The 18017-nt window shown below is 43.2% G+C and overlaps 1 protein-coding gene across 2 annotated transcripts; it reads left to right on the top strand.

Moving 5' to 3' along the window:
• Window positions 1-162: 162 nt before the first annotated feature.
• Window positions 163-17442, top strand: tex10 (testis expressed 10). 2 transcript variants are annotated; one of them, XM_021308832.2, is made up of 16 exons: window positions 163-405; window positions 632-836; window positions 3210-3397; window positions 3482-3808; window positions 3899-4111; window positions 4206-4458; window positions 4563-4675; window positions 6416-6663; window positions 9650-9785; window positions 9932-10101; window positions 11583-11760; window positions 13529-13745; window positions 15192-15272; window positions 15379-15563; window positions 16861-17071; window positions 17174-17442. In XM_021308832.2, exons 2-16 carry the CDS (start codon window positions 654-656, stop codon window positions 17294-17296), a joined length of 2826 nt encoding a protein of 941 aa, XP_021164507.2. In that variant the 5' UTR covers window positions 163-405; window positions 632-653; the 3' UTR covers window positions 17297-17442. The 2 variants fall into 2 exon arrangements, with proteins under 2 accessions (XP_021164507.2, XP_035989429.1); XM_036133536.1 differs by having other exon boundaries at window positions 163-453.
• Window positions 17443-18017: the final 575 nt, after the last annotated feature.

Raw genomic sequence — 18017 nt, 5'->3', positions numbered from 1 at the left:
CCGGAGCGTACCGTACTGGATCCTAGAAGCGAACTATTCTCATTATCCGTATTTAAAATTACAGAAACCCTTATTTTTTTAATCTCTATTAGTGCGTATTTTGTTAATTCAACAATTTCCGAATGAAAAAACAATAACAATTTAAAAAATAATACATATATAAATTTAGCTCCGTCAGCTCCTCATCCCTTCAGTTCAACACATCGAACGGGTAGCTTAGCTTTTATAAACATGAACGCGTTGAATCCAAAGGACCCAGTGAACGACCAGGTTGAAACCAAGTAAAGCCTTTTTATATGAAATCGTAGTCGTAATATAGACGGATATGTGTTTGGTTCGACTGGATGTTTGATGACTTGAGGAGATCTGACGGTTAACGCCGGGTTTTTTCTTTTATTTACTGTGGTAAGTTAAAAACAACTAACACCCATGCTTGATGCTGCAGGGACGTAGGTAAGTTAGCCACACGGTAGCAGCAGCAGCAGCAGCCGCTCTGATCGTTCATCGTTTGTGTTTATTATTCATATTTAGCGCACAACGCGGGCGATTTCTACAGTCCTGCAAACAACAACGCTATCTTCCGTGAGTTTGAATGCGCTAGTTTGATCCTGCCTTACTTTTTGTGTGACAGAAAATTTTGAGTGCGCACAAAGATGAAGGCCAAAAAGAAGAAGAGGCAGGACGATTTCCAGAAAGTCAAGCTTAAAGTGGGAAAGAAGAAGCCCAGGGCTGACAATGCAACCAACACCAACTTTCGCACAAAGGGAATCTGTCTGCCTGAGCAGTTAAAGAGAGACACCAGCGGCCCCACCACCCACAGACAGCTGGGCATCAATGTAAGTTCTGCAGAACTCTGAAACAAACCTCATATTTACACATCCTTGTAAGTGTATTTACACCATTTGACCTCGTTTATGTGTTTTCTCATTGCGCAGAAAAAAACATCAGTGTATTGTACTGGGATTTTAAGTTATAAACTAACACAACTTAAAAAATGTTTTCTATTAAAAGATTGAAACGTCTGTGGTGGATTGTATTCACCCCCCCCCCATCCGAGTGAACATCTTGTGTTTTATTTATATATATATATATATATATATATATATATATATATATATATATCTATATCTATATATCTCAGAACCATGTTATCCTGATTCAGATCTGTCTGTGTTTGTCTCTACCAGCTGCCCACGTTGAGACAGACTGATGTTTCTGCCCATTCTTCTTTGCACAATAGCTCAAGCTCATTCAGAAACAAGTTTATTGCCAAATAGGTTTGCACTTACAAGGAATTTGACTTGGTGTTGATGGTGCAGACAAAACAATATATATATATATATATATATATATATATATATATATATATATATATATATATATATATATATATTAGGGCTGGGCAACGATTAAAATATTTAATCGCGATTAATCGCACTGATTAATCGCGATTAATCGCGATTAATCGCATTGTATTTACAAACTCCAAGAATGAATTCAAAAGTAGTGTAAAGAGCACTTTTATTTTAATGTTCTGCTGCCATATGAACAAAAGTGTTGTAACATTTGTAGCACTTATCAGTAACACATATTTAGTGTAAAGCTCAACTTAAACATGTAAAACAAAAAATAGCAATAATAATAAATTAAAGCTTATTGCCACTGACAGGGAATTCTCTTTATGGGGAAAAAATCTACCAAAAACAGGCAATTTCTGAGGTAACAGCAAGGAGCAGCATTATCATTTTATGTTCAATACCAAAGTTTAACTTGGCAGTGGTTGCAACTAACTTGTTTCTGTCATATTCCATGCTGGAAGAACTTTAAACTGAAATGCTTGCTAACTCGATATGCTTGCGTTTATTTGACGTTGACACGCGGTTTTTTGTTGTTGCTTTCTCGCGCGCATATAGTGAATGGCAGGGGGAAAACAGGCAAAAACACGTGGATACTTTGAAACGAGAAGCGACTTCACCGACGGCGTCGATGCAGACCCCCCCGCTCCGCTCCGCACAAAACTTGTTCCGGCCGCCAACTCACCGCCTCGCCTAAGCTCGCTCGCGGTACCTGCGGGAAACACCGCCTTCCGCATGTCGGCTTTGTTTTTTTCCGGCCAGCACCTTTCTTCCTCTTTGAATCTGAGGCTGGGCTGACAGCGAGGTTATTGGCGCATTATCGCCAGCTACTGTTCTGATTCAAACCCCTACACCGCAGCAACAGACCTTCACAAAATAAAAGCATGTGACCAACATGCGTTAACGCGCGTTAAAGAAAATATCGCCGTTAATAGTCTAATGAGTTAACGCGAAATTAACGCGTTAACTTGCCCAGCCCTAATATATATATATATATATATATATATATATATATATATATATATATATATATATATATTCATACAGAATCTAGAGCTATATACACTGTAGGTCTGGAGATGCTATGTCGGTGTAGCTTGTAGGTCCTGAACGGGGGAGAGAGAGAGAGGCAGTGTCAAGTTTCACGGCGGCTCTTGGCTTAATTCAAGTTAGTTGTTGAGAACCCGAGACAATAGACTTTTAAGAAAGTGATCAACCACCTCTAGTCTGATGCAGCTTTTAACCCAGGGGTCTGCAGCTCTTGTCTGCTAAGGCTGGTGTTTTACAACCATTCGATGCGTCTCTGCTTCAAACGCACCTGAATCTGTGATTTGATTCCTGTGTGTCATACCCGGGACACGTCTTAAAGGTTCAGGGCATCGTCCTGGGAGGACTGGTCTCTGTTCCGAAACTCTACCTACAGTAGAACTGTATTTAGCCTAGTCTCCTTCGTAATGCTGCCGCCACCATCTTTCACTCTTGGATATGGTGCGTTCAGGAGGATGTACAGAGGTTGTTGTTTGCAACGCATGTAGGGTGAAAAGTTCTGACCAGAGCAGCAGACGCCTACGTTTGCTGTGTCCTCTACATGTCGTGATGTATTTTTGATGCTCTGCTTTGTGTACCTGCCAAGAGGTTCTCCCACCCGAGCTGCGGATATGTGCAGCTCCTCCAGAGTCACCCTTGCCGTCTTGGCCGGTTTCTCTAATCGACGCGCTCCTTGTTTTTAGTGGGACGGTCATACTAACACGTAGCAAATCGTGAAAAAAGTTCAAGGGGTGTGAATACTTTGCTACGGTGCCGTGTTGTTTGGACGTGACGTTCAGCTTTAATTCAGAATCCTCTGCTCTGCAGGAGCTGCTGTCTCAGCTGCACCATTACAACGCCAGCGTGAAACACACTGCCTTGTTGGGGCTGAAGGAGCTGCTGTCTCTGAGTGCCTCTCTGCTGGAGCAGCATCTGTCCCGCCTGCTCTCTGAAGTGGCAGCAGTTCTGACGGACAAGGACGGAAACGTCCGTGTGGCAGCCACCCGGGTCCTCAGGTTCGAGAAGCGCCGCGTCGGCGAAACGATGCCAGGGGGGTTGTGGGTCACGAGTGAAGCTCACTTATGTCAAACTCCTTGCAGGTTTGTTGCGCAGTCTGTGCCGGCGGAGCGAGTGGCTCCGTTCTTCCCCCTCCTCAGCGCTCACCTGTCCTGCGCCATGACCCACATTGAGGCGGGCATCCAGGAGGACGCCATGAACGTCCTGGACATCTTCCTGGAGCACTACCCGTCTCTGCTGGCCTCTCGGCCCGCGGTGCTCCTCACCAACTTCCTGGAGCTGATCTCGCACAGGCAGGGCTCCGGAGGGGCCGGCAAGGCCCAGGACGGCCGGGGTCGAACCTGGACGCTGTCGGTCCACCCGGACAGGAAGGTGACCAGCCAGCAGTGGCGGCTCTCTGTTCTCCTCAGGTACGGAGGCGGTCCGCTCTGAAAAGTCAGGGACGACAAAAGCTCTTTTCACAATAAAAGCTGTTGCCGTTCAATTCCGTCACGTTTCAGACTTGGAAACTTTCTGCAAGCGGTCGTCGAGGAGAGGCCGACGGAGGAGGGCGACCTGTCCGTGCGAACCGGGGGAGTGTTTGGGTCAAGCGGAAAGGGCCGTCTCACCCCTCTGAACCTGAGCTGGGAGGAGCTAGTCTACAAAAAGGTCAACGTCAAGGTGTACGAAAACTCTGGCGCCCGACCGACTCCCCACTCCACCTTTAAGCTCAGGTATGACGTCGTTCGGGAAGGAGGGAAAAAAAAAACGTATACGCGCCGACGTAACGTTTAAATGTGGTTTTGCTCGTCACGCTGACCTGCGCAGACCCGAGGTGGACCACGGCGGCGCGGGGAGCGAGGGTCTGGACTCGGCCGAGACCGTGCAGAGGTTCGCGGGCACGCTGGTGCCTCTGCTGCTGGAGGTCTGGGTGGAGGCCTGCGCCGGAGACAGCACCTGGAACGCCAGCGAGGGCGCCCACCTGCTCACGCCCGACGCCATGTCGGTGATGTTCCAGGTGCTGTCCATCCTGCAGCTGCTGAGAAAGCTGCCCACCCAGCGCGAGAACCAGGACGCACTGGTGAGACGAGACGTGCAGTTGTTTATTTTTTTTTTTTTGTGTTGAAGTAATTTATTGTGCAAAAAAAATAAAAAAAACTGACGAAAGCAATCGTTCTTGGTCAGGATGCGTGGTTCCGTAAGCAATACCTGGGAGATTTCAAGCAGCACTTTGTGAAAAACTTTCCGTACGGTCTGCGGGACACGCCGAAACATAAGAAGAAGATTGATCTCAAAAGGTAGGAACATAACAGCATTAGCTACCAAACATCCTTTCTTTTTTTTTTTTTCTTCTTTTGGCTTTTTTTAAAAGCTCCTTCAAAGGTTGCACACCTTTCAGCAATTTTAGTTGAAAGCAAAGCAGACTCATTTATAGGAATAAAGGTTCTTCGGGGCCCGGGACTCCACAGAAGCGGCTGAAAGACTCTGTTTATGTTTTGCATAATTTAAGGTTAATAAGGTTATCTGCCAATGGCGTAACATTCTTGCACTTAAAATAGGAATAATTCATCTCCATCTTATTTCAAGTGCAGCACATCTAACTCTTATTTTAGGAGTCAGATAATGTTTATCTGCTCAAACCGAGGACAAATAAACTCACATCAAGAAAATTTTACTTCCTTTAAGGTCCCTTTTTTTTGCAATATGTATGTGGTGTGCTTGCGATCATGGTGATAAGGGTCATGGATTGCATGATGATGTTTTCCTTCTGCTGAAAAAAGAAAAAACTAAATAAACGTACCTGCAAAAAGGTGCTTCTATAGAGAATCAGGGCAGCTGAAAAGAAAGACATGCCACACATTTTTTTGTGAAATTCTAAAAGCTATGGATCTTCTCCATCCACTTCATTATTTAATGCAAATTTGTGCACTGCTAAAAGGGAACTTAAAGTAAGTAGCATTTTCTTGAAATGAGTGTATTTGTTCTTGATTTGAGCAGGCAAGTTTTTAAATGATCTGCCAATGGAACAAGATTTTTGCACTTAAAATCGGAACAACTCATCTCCGTTATCTTTTTTTTTCAAGCGCAGTATATCTTATTTTCGGGGTCAACATGGTCATTCCATCGGCAGATCATCTTATTTAGCTGCTGTCAATGTCTACATTTAAAACACTAATACTCTTTAGATCGTCAAATCAGAGCGGATGGATAACTGAAGCCGATCTAGGAGCTTGCTGCTTTGCACTTTGTTTCGTTGTCCCGTTTATCGACGTCTGAAGTAGGGCTGAACGATTTTGGAAAATAATCTAATTGCGATTTTTTTTTTTTTTTTTTCTTAATATTGCAATTTAATGCAATTTATTTATTTATTTTTTTCCAGTTTAATATATCATGTCTTTTTAAACATATGCAAACAATAAATCAACTTGTTTCCTCGCTGTGCAAATTAGTTGCTAAAAGACACACAGCATCTAAACACAGAGCAGAAATGATTGTGTTCTGCCTACGATATATTTCAACCAAAATTGCAATTTTGACTTTTCTCTGCATTAACCACAAGCAACAAAAATGGCCTCTAAATAAAGATGTTTGTAAACAAGGACTATTTTAAAACAAGAACTTTTAATGTTTCTATTAATCAGAATATTGTTCAAGAGAACAGCTTTTAACTGATTTGGACATCAATCCTTATTGAACATAAATTGCAACCAACAAGCAAGTCTATGTATTAAACTAATTGACCAGAACTTAATGCAATGTATGATTATACAAACTCTAAAACAAGTAATACAATTAGATCATCTCGCTGCTGCAACTGTCTTCCCTTCCATGTGGAGCAAACCCACTTTAAACATTTCACCAACACCTAATGGACGTGTCTAATTCCCTAATTGTTACATAGCCAAAAATTGCAGACTCTGCGATTTGGATATTGCGTTTTTTTAAATCGCGATTATATTGAAAATGCGATTAATTGTTCAGCCCTAGTCTGAAGCAGCCCGGTTTGCTCACACCTTTGCTTTCCTTTTTCTCTCCAGGAGCAAGCAGACCGCCGCGGTCCCTGCTCCCTCTGTGGAGCCCCAGGCCCTGAACATCACGCTTTGCCACGTCATGGTGTCCCTCAGCCAGAAGCAGGGTCCGGGTCACGAGGCCGACGGAGACTGGCTGTCACCACTGAGGGCTTTTGTGCGGGACACCCTGGGGAACGGCGTGAAGCTGAGCTACAGGCAGCTCCACATGCTGCTGGGCACCGTGTGGAAGATGGTGCTCACGCAGAGGAGCAGAGGTAAGCATGCGGATAATTGAATCAGCGCGGAGGCGGGAATTCAACACCAATACAGGAGTCCCGTTGTTGGCAGCGCGGCTGTATGTGTGAGGCTCACCCCCAGGAAGTGAGCAGCTATGATCCTAAAATGTGGCTTCACACCAATGTGTATTGTGACAAAGGTTTGAATTTGCTTTTATAATTATTAATTTTATCTGGATAAATGAAAGTTTACAGAAACAATGAAGATTTTTATATCAATTTACAGATAAATATTCCACTTTATCTTTAACTTGTCGCATCACAACTTGAATTTTTATTAAACATATTGTTCTGTTATTCTTTCGTTTTTTGTTTTGGTAACTAAATGAAAGAGCAGACAGAATGGTGTAGAGAGGGTCATTCTAGTAGTTTGTTTAGGTTTCCTAGACTTTCTTTGATCAGGGTTTTAAACCGGACCTTTAGTTCTTAAACTGCGCCCGGCTTAGATGCCAGCGCAGCTTTGAGATTCCTAATTTATATTACAAACCTCCTAAATTTGTTGAAGAAGCGGTGCTTTAAAAACTGTATTTAGTCCAGGACAATTCAGTCCCAGACTGCGTGTTGTAGACATGATCTAAGTTAGTTTGGAAGTAAGGCTAAACGATTTTGGAAAATAATGTAATTGCGATTTTTTTTATTTTTTTATTTTTTTATTTTTTTATCTTAATATTGCAATTTAATGCGATTTTTATTTTTTCCCCCCAGTTTAATGTATCATGTCTTTTTAAAGATATGCAAACAACAAATCAATTTGTTTCCTTGCCATGCGGATTAGTTGCTAAAAGACCCACAGCGTCTAAACTCGGAGCAGAAATGATTGCGATATATTTCAACCAAAATTGCAATTTTGACTTTTCTTTGCATGAACCACAACCAACAAAAATGTTCTCTAAATAAAGATGCTTGTAAAAAAGGACTATTTAAAACAAGAACTTTTAATGTTTCTATTAACCAGAATATTATTCAAGAGAACAGCTTTTAGTTGATTTGGACATCAATCCTTGTTGGACATAAAGTGTAACCAGTCAATGTATTAAACTGATTGACCAGAACTTAATGCTATGTATGATTTATATAAACTCTAAAACAAGTAATAAAGTTAGATTATTTCACTGCTGCAACTGTTTTCCCTTCCATGTGGAGCAAACCCACTTTAAACATTTTACCGACACCTAATGGACGTGTCTAATTCCCTAATTGTTACGTAGCCAAAAATTGCTGATCTCTGCAATTTGGAAATTGCGTTTTTTTAAAATCGCGATTATATTGAAAATGCGATTAATTGTTCAGCCCTATTTGGAAGCCAGAGAACTCAGTAAAATGGCCCTTTATCACATCGACGCATGAAAAGCCATCGATTAATTTCAATAATGGTGAAACATAAAGATGATGAAATAACTCTCGGTACCAGATTGATATAAAAACTGGGAATAAACAATGTCCATTTTTGACTCAAACTCCGTTTATTTACAATTTTTATTTCCAAAAAAATGAAACACTAGATAAAACAACAACTACACAAAAGTCAGAATGTTAGCTACATCCTGTCCATAAGGTGTGTTCTGGTGACTGGGAGGTGGGGGGAGATTTGACCGCTCTGTTTTTTTGAGTCTGTTAGATTTGGTTTTTAAGTTCCTGAAGTGGAGTCTGTTGCGTTGGCTTTCTTTTGGAGTCTCCAGGTGTAAATGTCGAGGAAATCAAGTCTTTGTTGGGCTTTCCTCACCTGCTGGGAGATCTGTGTGCTCCAGGCGAGGTCAGCAGAGATCCAAACACCCGGGAACTTGTAGTTCTCGACTCTCTCAACTAGAGCTGGGCGATAAATTGATTTAATCGATTAAATTGAATTTACAATTTTTTTTAAGATTCAATTTTTTGGAAGATCTGGATTCAATTTTGTCAATGAACTCGTCGGGCTTCCATGAAGAGAATAGCATGCTCTGCTGAATATATGTTTCTAAGAATATTCTGTTAAAATATTAAGAGGAAACTTTTCACCATTATATGAGGCACTTGAATTTATTAATTTACTTTTTTTTTTTTTTAAGTTAGTTTGAAGTTCACAAGTCAAGTGAAGCCTGTTCTTGGTTCACTAGCAGGAAACATTTGGTTATATTTTCATTCTTTACTATGGCAGGACAGCCATTTTGTTTTACAAGCATGTTTCACAACTTTATTTAGTTTCACTTTGAATTCTGGTCAAATGCTTGACATAAAAGAAAGTTTTTAAAATGTATTTTTGTGAAACAAAAAGGATGAAAAAATCTATTCATTAGATTTGGTATAATAAAACTTGAGAGTTTATTTTGAAGCCATATTGCCCAGCCCTACCATCTACCTCCTAGCTCTGCATCAAGTGTGGAGTGTGTGTGGTACAGTTAGATTACCTGAAATCCATAACTACTACTTTCATCTTTGAGATGTAGAAGTTCAGGTCATTCTTCCAGCACCACTAGGTGAAGTGCTGGACCTCCTCTCTGTCGGCCAACTCCTTAGTATCAGACATCGGACCTACATGCAGTGGCGTCGTCAGCAAGCGTGACTGTGGAGTGAATGGAGGAGTCTTGAAAAGCGAACGGGGCCGAGGACACACCCCTGTGGTGTCCCTGTTTCCTGGATTAGGGTTGCTGACGTGTTCTCACCCGTCTGGATGGTCGGTGGTCTCTTCCTGAGGGAATCCAGAATCCTCCTGCAAAGGGAACTGGCCATGCCGCTCAGTGTATTAGCCATTTTATGGGGAATAACATTGTTAAAGACAGGGATGAAGTCGAACATCAAACGTTTGGGCAGAAAATTAAACCAAAAAAAATCTTGTATCTGGAAAAATAATGTTAAAATGCGTCAGAGCCAGATAAAATATTTGCTCACTACCCCTGGAGCCGAATCAGTTAGAGATGTTTTGTATTATTAGGCTGAAAATGCATGCAGTCTCCTTTTTTTTTTAAATCCTGTGCTTGTGTTTGTGCAGCGGTGACGGAGGAGCTGCTGGCAGCTGTTTATATCTACTACAAGCAGAAGAACCTGCCGCTACAGACCAGGTCGCTGCTGCTCTCCTTCTACAGCAAGCTCTACCTGCAGGAGCACGGCCACGCTCACATTGCCAGGTAACCGGAGACGCTGCCACCACCTCAGTCTTTATGATCTGATGCATCGTTTTATCTCAGGTGGCGGAGAGGATACACAAGGTCTGTTTTATTCAGTGAAGCAACATGTTGTTGTTACCTTCTTATCTGTGCCTCCCCGCCGGCAGGAGCAAGGTGCTGTGTCGATGGCTGGCCTCTCTGCCGGTGCAGCTGTCCCAGCTGGGCCACCGTAACCCAGCGCTGTCCGCTCAGCTGATCGTTTCCATCCAGGCCGCAGCTTCTCGTGGAAATAAAGAGCTTCTCAACAGTCTGCAGACGTACGCCTGCAGGCTCTACGGTGAGATAAACATATGGATGTTCCTGTCACTCATCAAACAACTAAAAAAGTTCAACTGAATGGATTTTATTTTTTTCCCAGAAATCTTCAAACTGAACTGCAGCTTATTTGTTTATTTTCTGCAACTGGAAAATGACTTCTGTTACTCTGGTTAAGACCAATAAGTCACAACCATTAACACGGTTCCTAGACACAAGCAGGTTGATTATCTTTAGTCTGGATATGTGAGGAAAACACATTTGTACTTCCAGAATTCAGACTTATTTACAATACTTTGTTTTCAAGTTTCTGTAATATAAAATATAAACCTCAGAACTTTTAAATACAGTGCCAAATGGTCCAAAAGTCTGATTTTATAAAAAAAAAAAAAAAATTTGAATTGACTTTCAGTATCCAATCAGATGCCTATTTATGCTAACTTTGTTCCTTCATCTTGTCTAAAAGACAAAAATCTTTTACCCATTAAAATGTAGTATGGGGGGGGGGGGGGGTTAGTTATTTACTTGTTCACAGTCCAAAAAAGGGAACAAAAAGTAAGTAAAAAAATCTTTAAATTTGTGTATTTGCCCTTAACTTGAACAGGTAAATAAGATGATCTGCCAATGTAATGAGCATTTTTACCCTTAAAATTAGATAATTGAATATCCTGTACTTTGAAATAAGAGGATGGAGATGAGTTGTTCCTATTTTAAGTGCAAAAATCTTATTCCATTGGCAGATCATCTTATTTACCTGCTCAAATTAAGGGCAAATACACTCATTTTAAAGAAAATTAAACTTTTAGTTCCTTTTTGCATTGCAAATTTTTAAAAGGAGCCAATTTGCTTCTTTCTTTTTTGGCCAACTTTAAATTCAGTTTGGGTCTGTCTAAGTCCAGAGCTGCTACTATTTTTAGTTTTTACCAACAGGATAACGGTACTAATGGTCAGAAACTGCTTTAAAGAATCAGCTTTTAGTGCAGGAGGCTCCAGTCCTTATTTGGTACGTCTGTTAAAGATCTTTAAATAGTAAAAAAAAAATTGGCCGGTTTCAGCGTTGTCTTGTTTCTTGACTTTTGGATTTTTGAGCATACCTGTATATATTCGTAGAGACAGTGTTTGTCCCCCAGGGGGCAGTAGAGCTCCACGTTTCCCCCCTCAGACTGTTTCAAATTGAAGCTGTGGAGCTGAAAAGCTGTTCATGTGCGCAGCTCAGTGGATGCTCAGAGGGATGACAGAGAGGAGGAGGAGGGGGGGGGGGTCCGAGCGCAGTCCGCCATCACAAGACTCCTTTTGTCTGAGGTCTTTTGACATCAGCATGTGCGTCAGAGAAACAAGCCGACACACACACATTGAAATGATCTGCCCCCTTCCAGTAGTAGATCTGCTTTTTCTCCGTTTTTAATTTTTTTTAATTTTTTTTTGTGGTACAGAGAAAAATTAATCATCCAAACCTCTTGAGTGGGCAGGGTGTGTGTAACAGCGTTGTGTGTCTGTGTGCAGATCCTCAGGATGGAGTTGTGGTGCTGCTGCCAGCAGAGTCCCAGCAGCGCATGGTGCAGCTGCTCTACTTCCTCCCCAAGACGCCCCAGCCTCTCCTGGCCAACCTGAGCGGCTGCTGCACCGCCGGACGCGTCTCCGCGAGCCTCGCCGCCTCACTCATCCGTATCCTACACTTCAGGTGAGCGTCCAGCCCGCAGCAGACCAACATAAAATACCACATGACTGTAAAGTTGGAAAAGATCCCCTTGAGGGGGGAGCTGCAGAGATCCGTAGCTCAGGTGGCAGGATCTTCGGATCGGACGAATGTCAGACATGCACTAACGGGTGAAATCTAGCAGCATCAAGATGTTAGGATGCAATCCTCTACGCGCTTCGCACATCTAGAGACCGAGATTATTCTCTTGTTGGATTTTGGTGGGCCGTGCATTTGTAATCACCCCCTTTACTAGGGCTGTGCATAAAAATCGATATAAAGATTAATATCGATATTTTTAAAAACGATTTAATATCGATATTCTGGCTTTCAATATCGATATACCCCCCAACCTCTAGGGGGCGTTATTACAGAGCAACCATTACAGTTCACAGAGAAGGAGAGCAAGTGAGACGAATTTGTGGAACGGCCGACAGGATTTTAGAAGCTCCTTTGTCCCTAAAATCAGATGTTTGGGCACATTTTTGGTTTCTGTGACACGTTAAATGCATTGAAGCAAATGCACTTTATTTTCCTGTTAATATGTCTGTGATCAATAAATAGAACATAAACATAATATTTGGCTGATTTTGGTGATTGAATCACTGAGCATTAATTCAAAGTAATAAATATCGATATTGGAATCAAAGCAAGCTGAGCTATGTATCGAGAATCGTATCGAATCGGCTTATCCTAGATGATACCCAGCCCTACCCTTTACTCTGGTACCAGTTAATAAAATCCAACGCAGGGGATCGGGTGAGAAGTGAGAGTCAAAGTCCCTTTTTATTAAATCCAGTCAAGAGTTTGCAGCAAGACTAGCTCTCCATTTACTTCAGCTGAGTTGGAGCTATTTTGCAAAGAAAAATTAGCAATATTGTCCGTTTCAATAGACGTGCAACACTGGTGCAGAGCAACCCCAGCAGAAGTCTGGGGGATGAAAAGAAACGCAGGGCACAGGTTTCTGAATCTTATTTTTGCAAAAGAGTTGAAAACCATGTATCATTTTCTTTCCCATTCACAATTAAGCACCACTTTGTGTTGGTTTGCCACATAAAATCCATCTTGTAGTTCTTTTTGTGACTAAAGTAACATTTGCAAAGTGCAATCCGCCGTCACCACAAGATGGCAGTGTTGCGCCTTTCGCCGCCGCCACCTAATCTCGTCACTGTATCTCAATCACCTCTGATGCAAATGTCCAGTTTGCTTATATCCGACATACACGGGTCGCTGTAAAAGCAGGTTTCTTCCAGCGCCTCGCCTTTTTCCCTGCCGTGTCGCCTCTGACCTTTGTTGCCCCCGGTGTCAGTGGGCCAGTGTTATACAAATTTTGAGCGGCGGGACTGCAGAGTTCACATGGGATGGGATGTGTGCATAATGGATTTGGTACAAAGAGTCCTTTGGGAGGCTGGAATGCAGCATCGTCATGGAGTATTGAGTGCACTGCCTGCATGTGCCTCCCAGGCTTCACCAAACACACACACAGTTATTCACACGCATTTCCTGCGGTTACACATGCATCCTCCCCGAGGACAAGGAGCCATTTTAATAACTTCTATTTACGTGCGTTTTTTGGCTCTGGTAAATATTTTTTGCTCTTATGAAACTGATCGTTTCTAGATACGATTAAAGGATGAATGGCACATCCTTTTTTTTTTTTTTTTTAGGGCTGCATAACTTTGCCGCTGTTATTGTGGAAAAACAGAGGCTGCTCAGTGCGGGTTTTGGCCGTTAATCTGATTGTGTCGCTCAGGTCGTCTCTCAGCGGCTGGTCGGTGGGGAGCCAGGAAGCGGCTCTGCAGGACGTCGACTACATCAGCTTCCTGTTCTCGACCCTGGCGGGCTTCTCGTCCGAGCACCTCTCCGTCCTGCAGGAGGACGAGACCGCCCTGCTCCTCCCCTCGCTCTCACCGCTCTGCCTCTACCAAACGCCGCTGGAGCAGTTCACGCACCACTGGGATGTTGCAGAGGTGCGAACTCTTCCCCTTTTTCACAGTCGCCCGCATGCACACGGTGAAAGGTTCTGGAAATTGTCAAAGTTTTGATATTCTGGACACTGCTGTAGTCTTTTAGTCCCCCCCCCTTCCCCCCCGGTCTCTCTCTGTCCCTCACAAAGAGCTCAGAGGATGGAAGTTTTATCGCTGCGCTCCTGCTGAGAGGGGACCCTTTATCGTGTTGCGCAGGTTGGAGATGCGTGGTTATCGGGCATTATGGATATGCACAAATGCTAATGAGAGCCCGTGGCATGACGGTAGACTGACATTTCTGCACAGAAATTACCACTAACCTAACTGCGCCCCGGGGCAAATGTGCGTGAGCCGGTCGTGTGTGTGTGGGGGGGAGCGGCTTATAATCACTAATTCAGGCCCCTCAATTAAAGCCTCAGATCTCCCGTCTCTCATCTCCCTGTCTGAGTCAATCACTGCCAAAGCGGGGGGCCGAGGTGGCGGGGAAGGGGACGCTGGGTGGCAGCATTAAGGAACGGACCGTGTCAGGTCTGGTTCGGCTAATGAGACGCGATTGTTTTTAATGACGGGGGGGGGGGGGGAAGCCGACAGGTGCGGCGTTCAGACGCGCCGGCTCACACGCCTCAATTTGATAAAAAAGGTAATGAGAAATTTGATTTGGGTTTTCAAGTTAATGAGGAAAAAGCGGAGTCTTATTTTTCCGCTTTAAAAAAAAAAAGAAGAAAAAAAAAGTTTGCCGGCAAGGAGGCTGAAATTAATTCAAACAGGTGGCGATAAATGGCAAAAGTCCAAGCCGGCTGTCATTATAGGCGGCTGTGAAATTGTTCAGACGTCATTACGGGGAATTTTCTCTCCTGCAGGTTTAGGGAGAAGAAACACGGATGAATAGGAGCCGCACAGACACAGGCCCTCACGTTGAAATGCTACAAGTTTATACAACTTAATAAAGCTAAAAAATAATTCAACCTTTAAATATTTATTCAGCGAAACAGAAAAAGGAAATCTGGTGTAAAAAACGTCTGTCAAGTTCACCTGTCGTGTAAATATGGAGAGACGGATGAACGGGAAATTCTTGATATTTGCCTCATTTGGCTGAAGCCTTATTGTGCCGAGCTGTCTTCTCCATGTGCCTGGATTAAGAAAGGTTGCTGTCTTCTTAATCCATACACATCCACACAGTGGCCGCCCAGTTTTTAAAATTTGATTAGTTAAAAAGTTGTACTTTTTTTTTTTTTTTTTTACACACTCTTCCAAGATATGCGTCTTATTTCTTTCTTTATTTTTAGATGAATTTTACAGGATATATCCTACAATAAAGCTAGAAACACATTGGGACATGGTCGTGTAAACATTTAAGGATGGGTCTGGTCTCGGTGTATCCATCATTTATCATATTAAGGGTAATCTAACTATCCACTGTTGAATGTAAATATGTATGTTGGTCCACAGGAGGTGTGCCACTGTTTGGAAAGCATCGGATCCAAGGCTCAGTGCTTTGACATTCTGCAAAATGGCATTTTCAAATACCTGGTAGGAACTTTTTTTTTGTTGACCCTGAAAAATCCTACCCAAAGACTGTCCAGTGCTTTTTCTGTGCTCTGCACTTCATCTCATGGCCAACTTGTTGTTGTCTCAGATGAAGTTGGAGGTGGTTCCTGACAGCATGGCAGCCGCGCTGCTGAGAGCCGTTTCCAGATTATTAGACCTGGCCACGCTGCCCGTTGAGCAGGTGCTGCGTTTCCTGGCTCAGTGCTGCCTCAGCCTGCTGGTGCTCCTCGTCGTCCTGCAGGAGCACGCCCCCACTGAGACCAACCACAAAAGGTGCATTCTGGGAGACATCAATGAGACGTTTTCAGCGTACCACTAGAGATTCTCAGGGCTCCTAGACTTTTAAGACACGGTCACGTAGTTTTATTCCTGGAGTCTTCAGTCTTCAACAAAACTTCAAAGTAGAAATAAATCTCAGTAGCGTTCATGGTTAGTATACGGGAACATAAAGGGGACATGTCATGCAAAATCCGCTTTAAAGCCCTGAAATAGATTCAGTTTTGAGCAGGGCTTTGAACCAATTTTTTTTCCCAATCGGTTCGTTCCGAACAGAAACGGAATTATAACGTTTCCGGTTATGAGTTCCACCAATAAATTGACGTTCCCGAACCGGCTAGAACAAAAAAATACTGTTCCCGGAACGGTTAATTTCGTTCCTTTCGTTTGACAAATATAGCTATTGATATTGTGTTTGGAACGAGCGATTTACTTAACGATGGATCGTAATTTACCTCTTATTTAAGATGTGTAGCTCTAGTGGAGACACCACTCTCTCTCCATTCAGTCAGCGAATGTGTGATGTGATGTCACACAGGAAGTGAACCTCAGCCGTCATGGTAACGTGCACAGGAAAATAATTATATATATATTTTTTTTAGTTAATTAGGCAACGAAAACTTTGAGGAACGAAATAAAACCGGTATTAACCGGTTACCATTATTTTTGAATAAGTGTTCCAGTTCCAGAACATAAAAAATAACGTTTACGGTTTCGTTTCTGTTCCCTGTAAAATACAAAAAGTTCCCGGTTTTCGTTTTCGTTCCTTGAACCGGTTCAAAGCCCTGGTTTTGAGTCTCTAGGAGTGCAGATTTAAAGAGACGGCACCAAAACGAGTTGCTCTCGTATGCACCTCAAAACAGGGGTAAAAAGAAAGGCTGTGGGGGTAAATTAACGAGGAATTCAGACCAAATCATTGCCGTTCCACTTTGTATAGAAAACAACTGAATGACTTTAAATGTGAAAAGGAAGTCATAAAAAAGAAGCATGATATGTCCCCTTTAAAAGAAGGATAGATAGAGGGAGGAATAGTGAAAAGGGTGATTATGGATGGGTGACGATTCATCCAGTCGATGGATAATGGATGAATAAAAAACATGGGTGATAAGGCAGGATGGATTGATGATTGACAAGTGGGCACATGCATGGGAGGGAAGACTAGATGGAAAGGTGGTGGGACAGATTATTTAGATTGTGGGACAGGGAATAAAGTCTTAAGAGATCTGGACATTTTTTTTCTTCCATCAGCTCCAAACTGTCAGGCTAAATTTTTAAAACCTCATCTGGTCTTCAGGGAGGCGATGTGGACTTGCTGCGTGACGGCGCTCAGCAGCGTTCCCCGCCTGCTGCGCATCGTCCTGCAGTCGATGCACGTGGGGGACCTGAGCGCGGAGGAGCTGCCTCAGCTGGGCCAGATCCTCTCCATGCTGCTGCAGCACGCGCCGCTGCACAACCAGCTGATGGCCAACGCCGCGCTGCTGCAGGAGCTCATCCAGACCCTGACGGTAAAAAAAAAAAACACGCCGCCGTCGGGTTTTTACGGGGTAGGGACGAAGGTTTGTGACGTGGTCGGCCGCTCATGTGCCGCGTGTTTGTGTGTTTTTCAGAGGTACTGCCGGGGAGCGCCCAGAGAGCAGTGGCTGACCGACCTGCTGTACTGCTACAGCGTCACCATGGCCCACGGCTCCTCCGCACACCGTGGAAGTATGAGCCTCAGAGACGTGTACTAGCGCCGTTCATTTAGGACGGGGGGAAAGCAGCACAAGGCTTTTTTTTTTCTTTTTTTTAATGTTCACATAAAGAAACTTCATTTTTTTGTTCTTTGTCTTTTCTTATGTTTGCCGAAGGTTTAATGAAATGCAAGAAAACGTAAAAAACAACAACAAAAAAAACAGAATAAAGGAAAATAAGTCAAATTTAACCTCTGCTTTTTTTTTTTACATACAGTTACATAACAGTGCAATATTTTACATATTTATAAAACTACACAGCAATTATAATTAAGTTTAAAGAGCAGACTGACGTGTAGATGTGTGTGTGTGTGTGTGTGTGTGTGTGTGTGTGTGTGTGTGTGTGTGTGTGTGTGTGTGTGTGTGTGTGTGTGTGTGTGTGTGTGGACGGCTGCAGGTGGGCTATCTGTATGACCGGCTGTTGATGGACTGCCTCATTCTCCGTAGAGGGAGGAAAGGTTATCTTTGTGTGGGTGTGTGTGTGCGACAGCGATGGAGACCGAAGGGGAGGGGGGGGGTGTTTGATAGTGTGTATGCACTCCCTCCACAATAGATGAAAGGTTATCTTTTACACACGCCATTTCTGTAGACTTAACCCCACCCTGTGAGGTCACGGCTCTGATGTCACATGGCTTAATTTTAGAAAGCTCGGCACATTGAGCCGGCATTGTGCGGACCGGCTGAGAAAACAAAGAATCTCTATAACGCCGCCTTGCAGGGA

The sequence above is a fragment of the Fundulus heteroclitus genome, chromosome 3, assembly GCF_011125445.2.
Source record: "Fundulus heteroclitus isolate FHET01 chromosome 3, MU-UCD_Fhet_4.1, whole genome shotgun sequence".
Classification (NCBI taxonomy): domain Eukaryota; kingdom Metazoa; phylum Chordata; class Actinopteri; order Cyprinodontiformes; family Fundulidae; genus Fundulus; species Fundulus heteroclitus.
The sequence above is the reverse complement of the archived record's forward strand: the minus strand, read 5'-3'. Positions and strand labels throughout refer to the sequence as shown.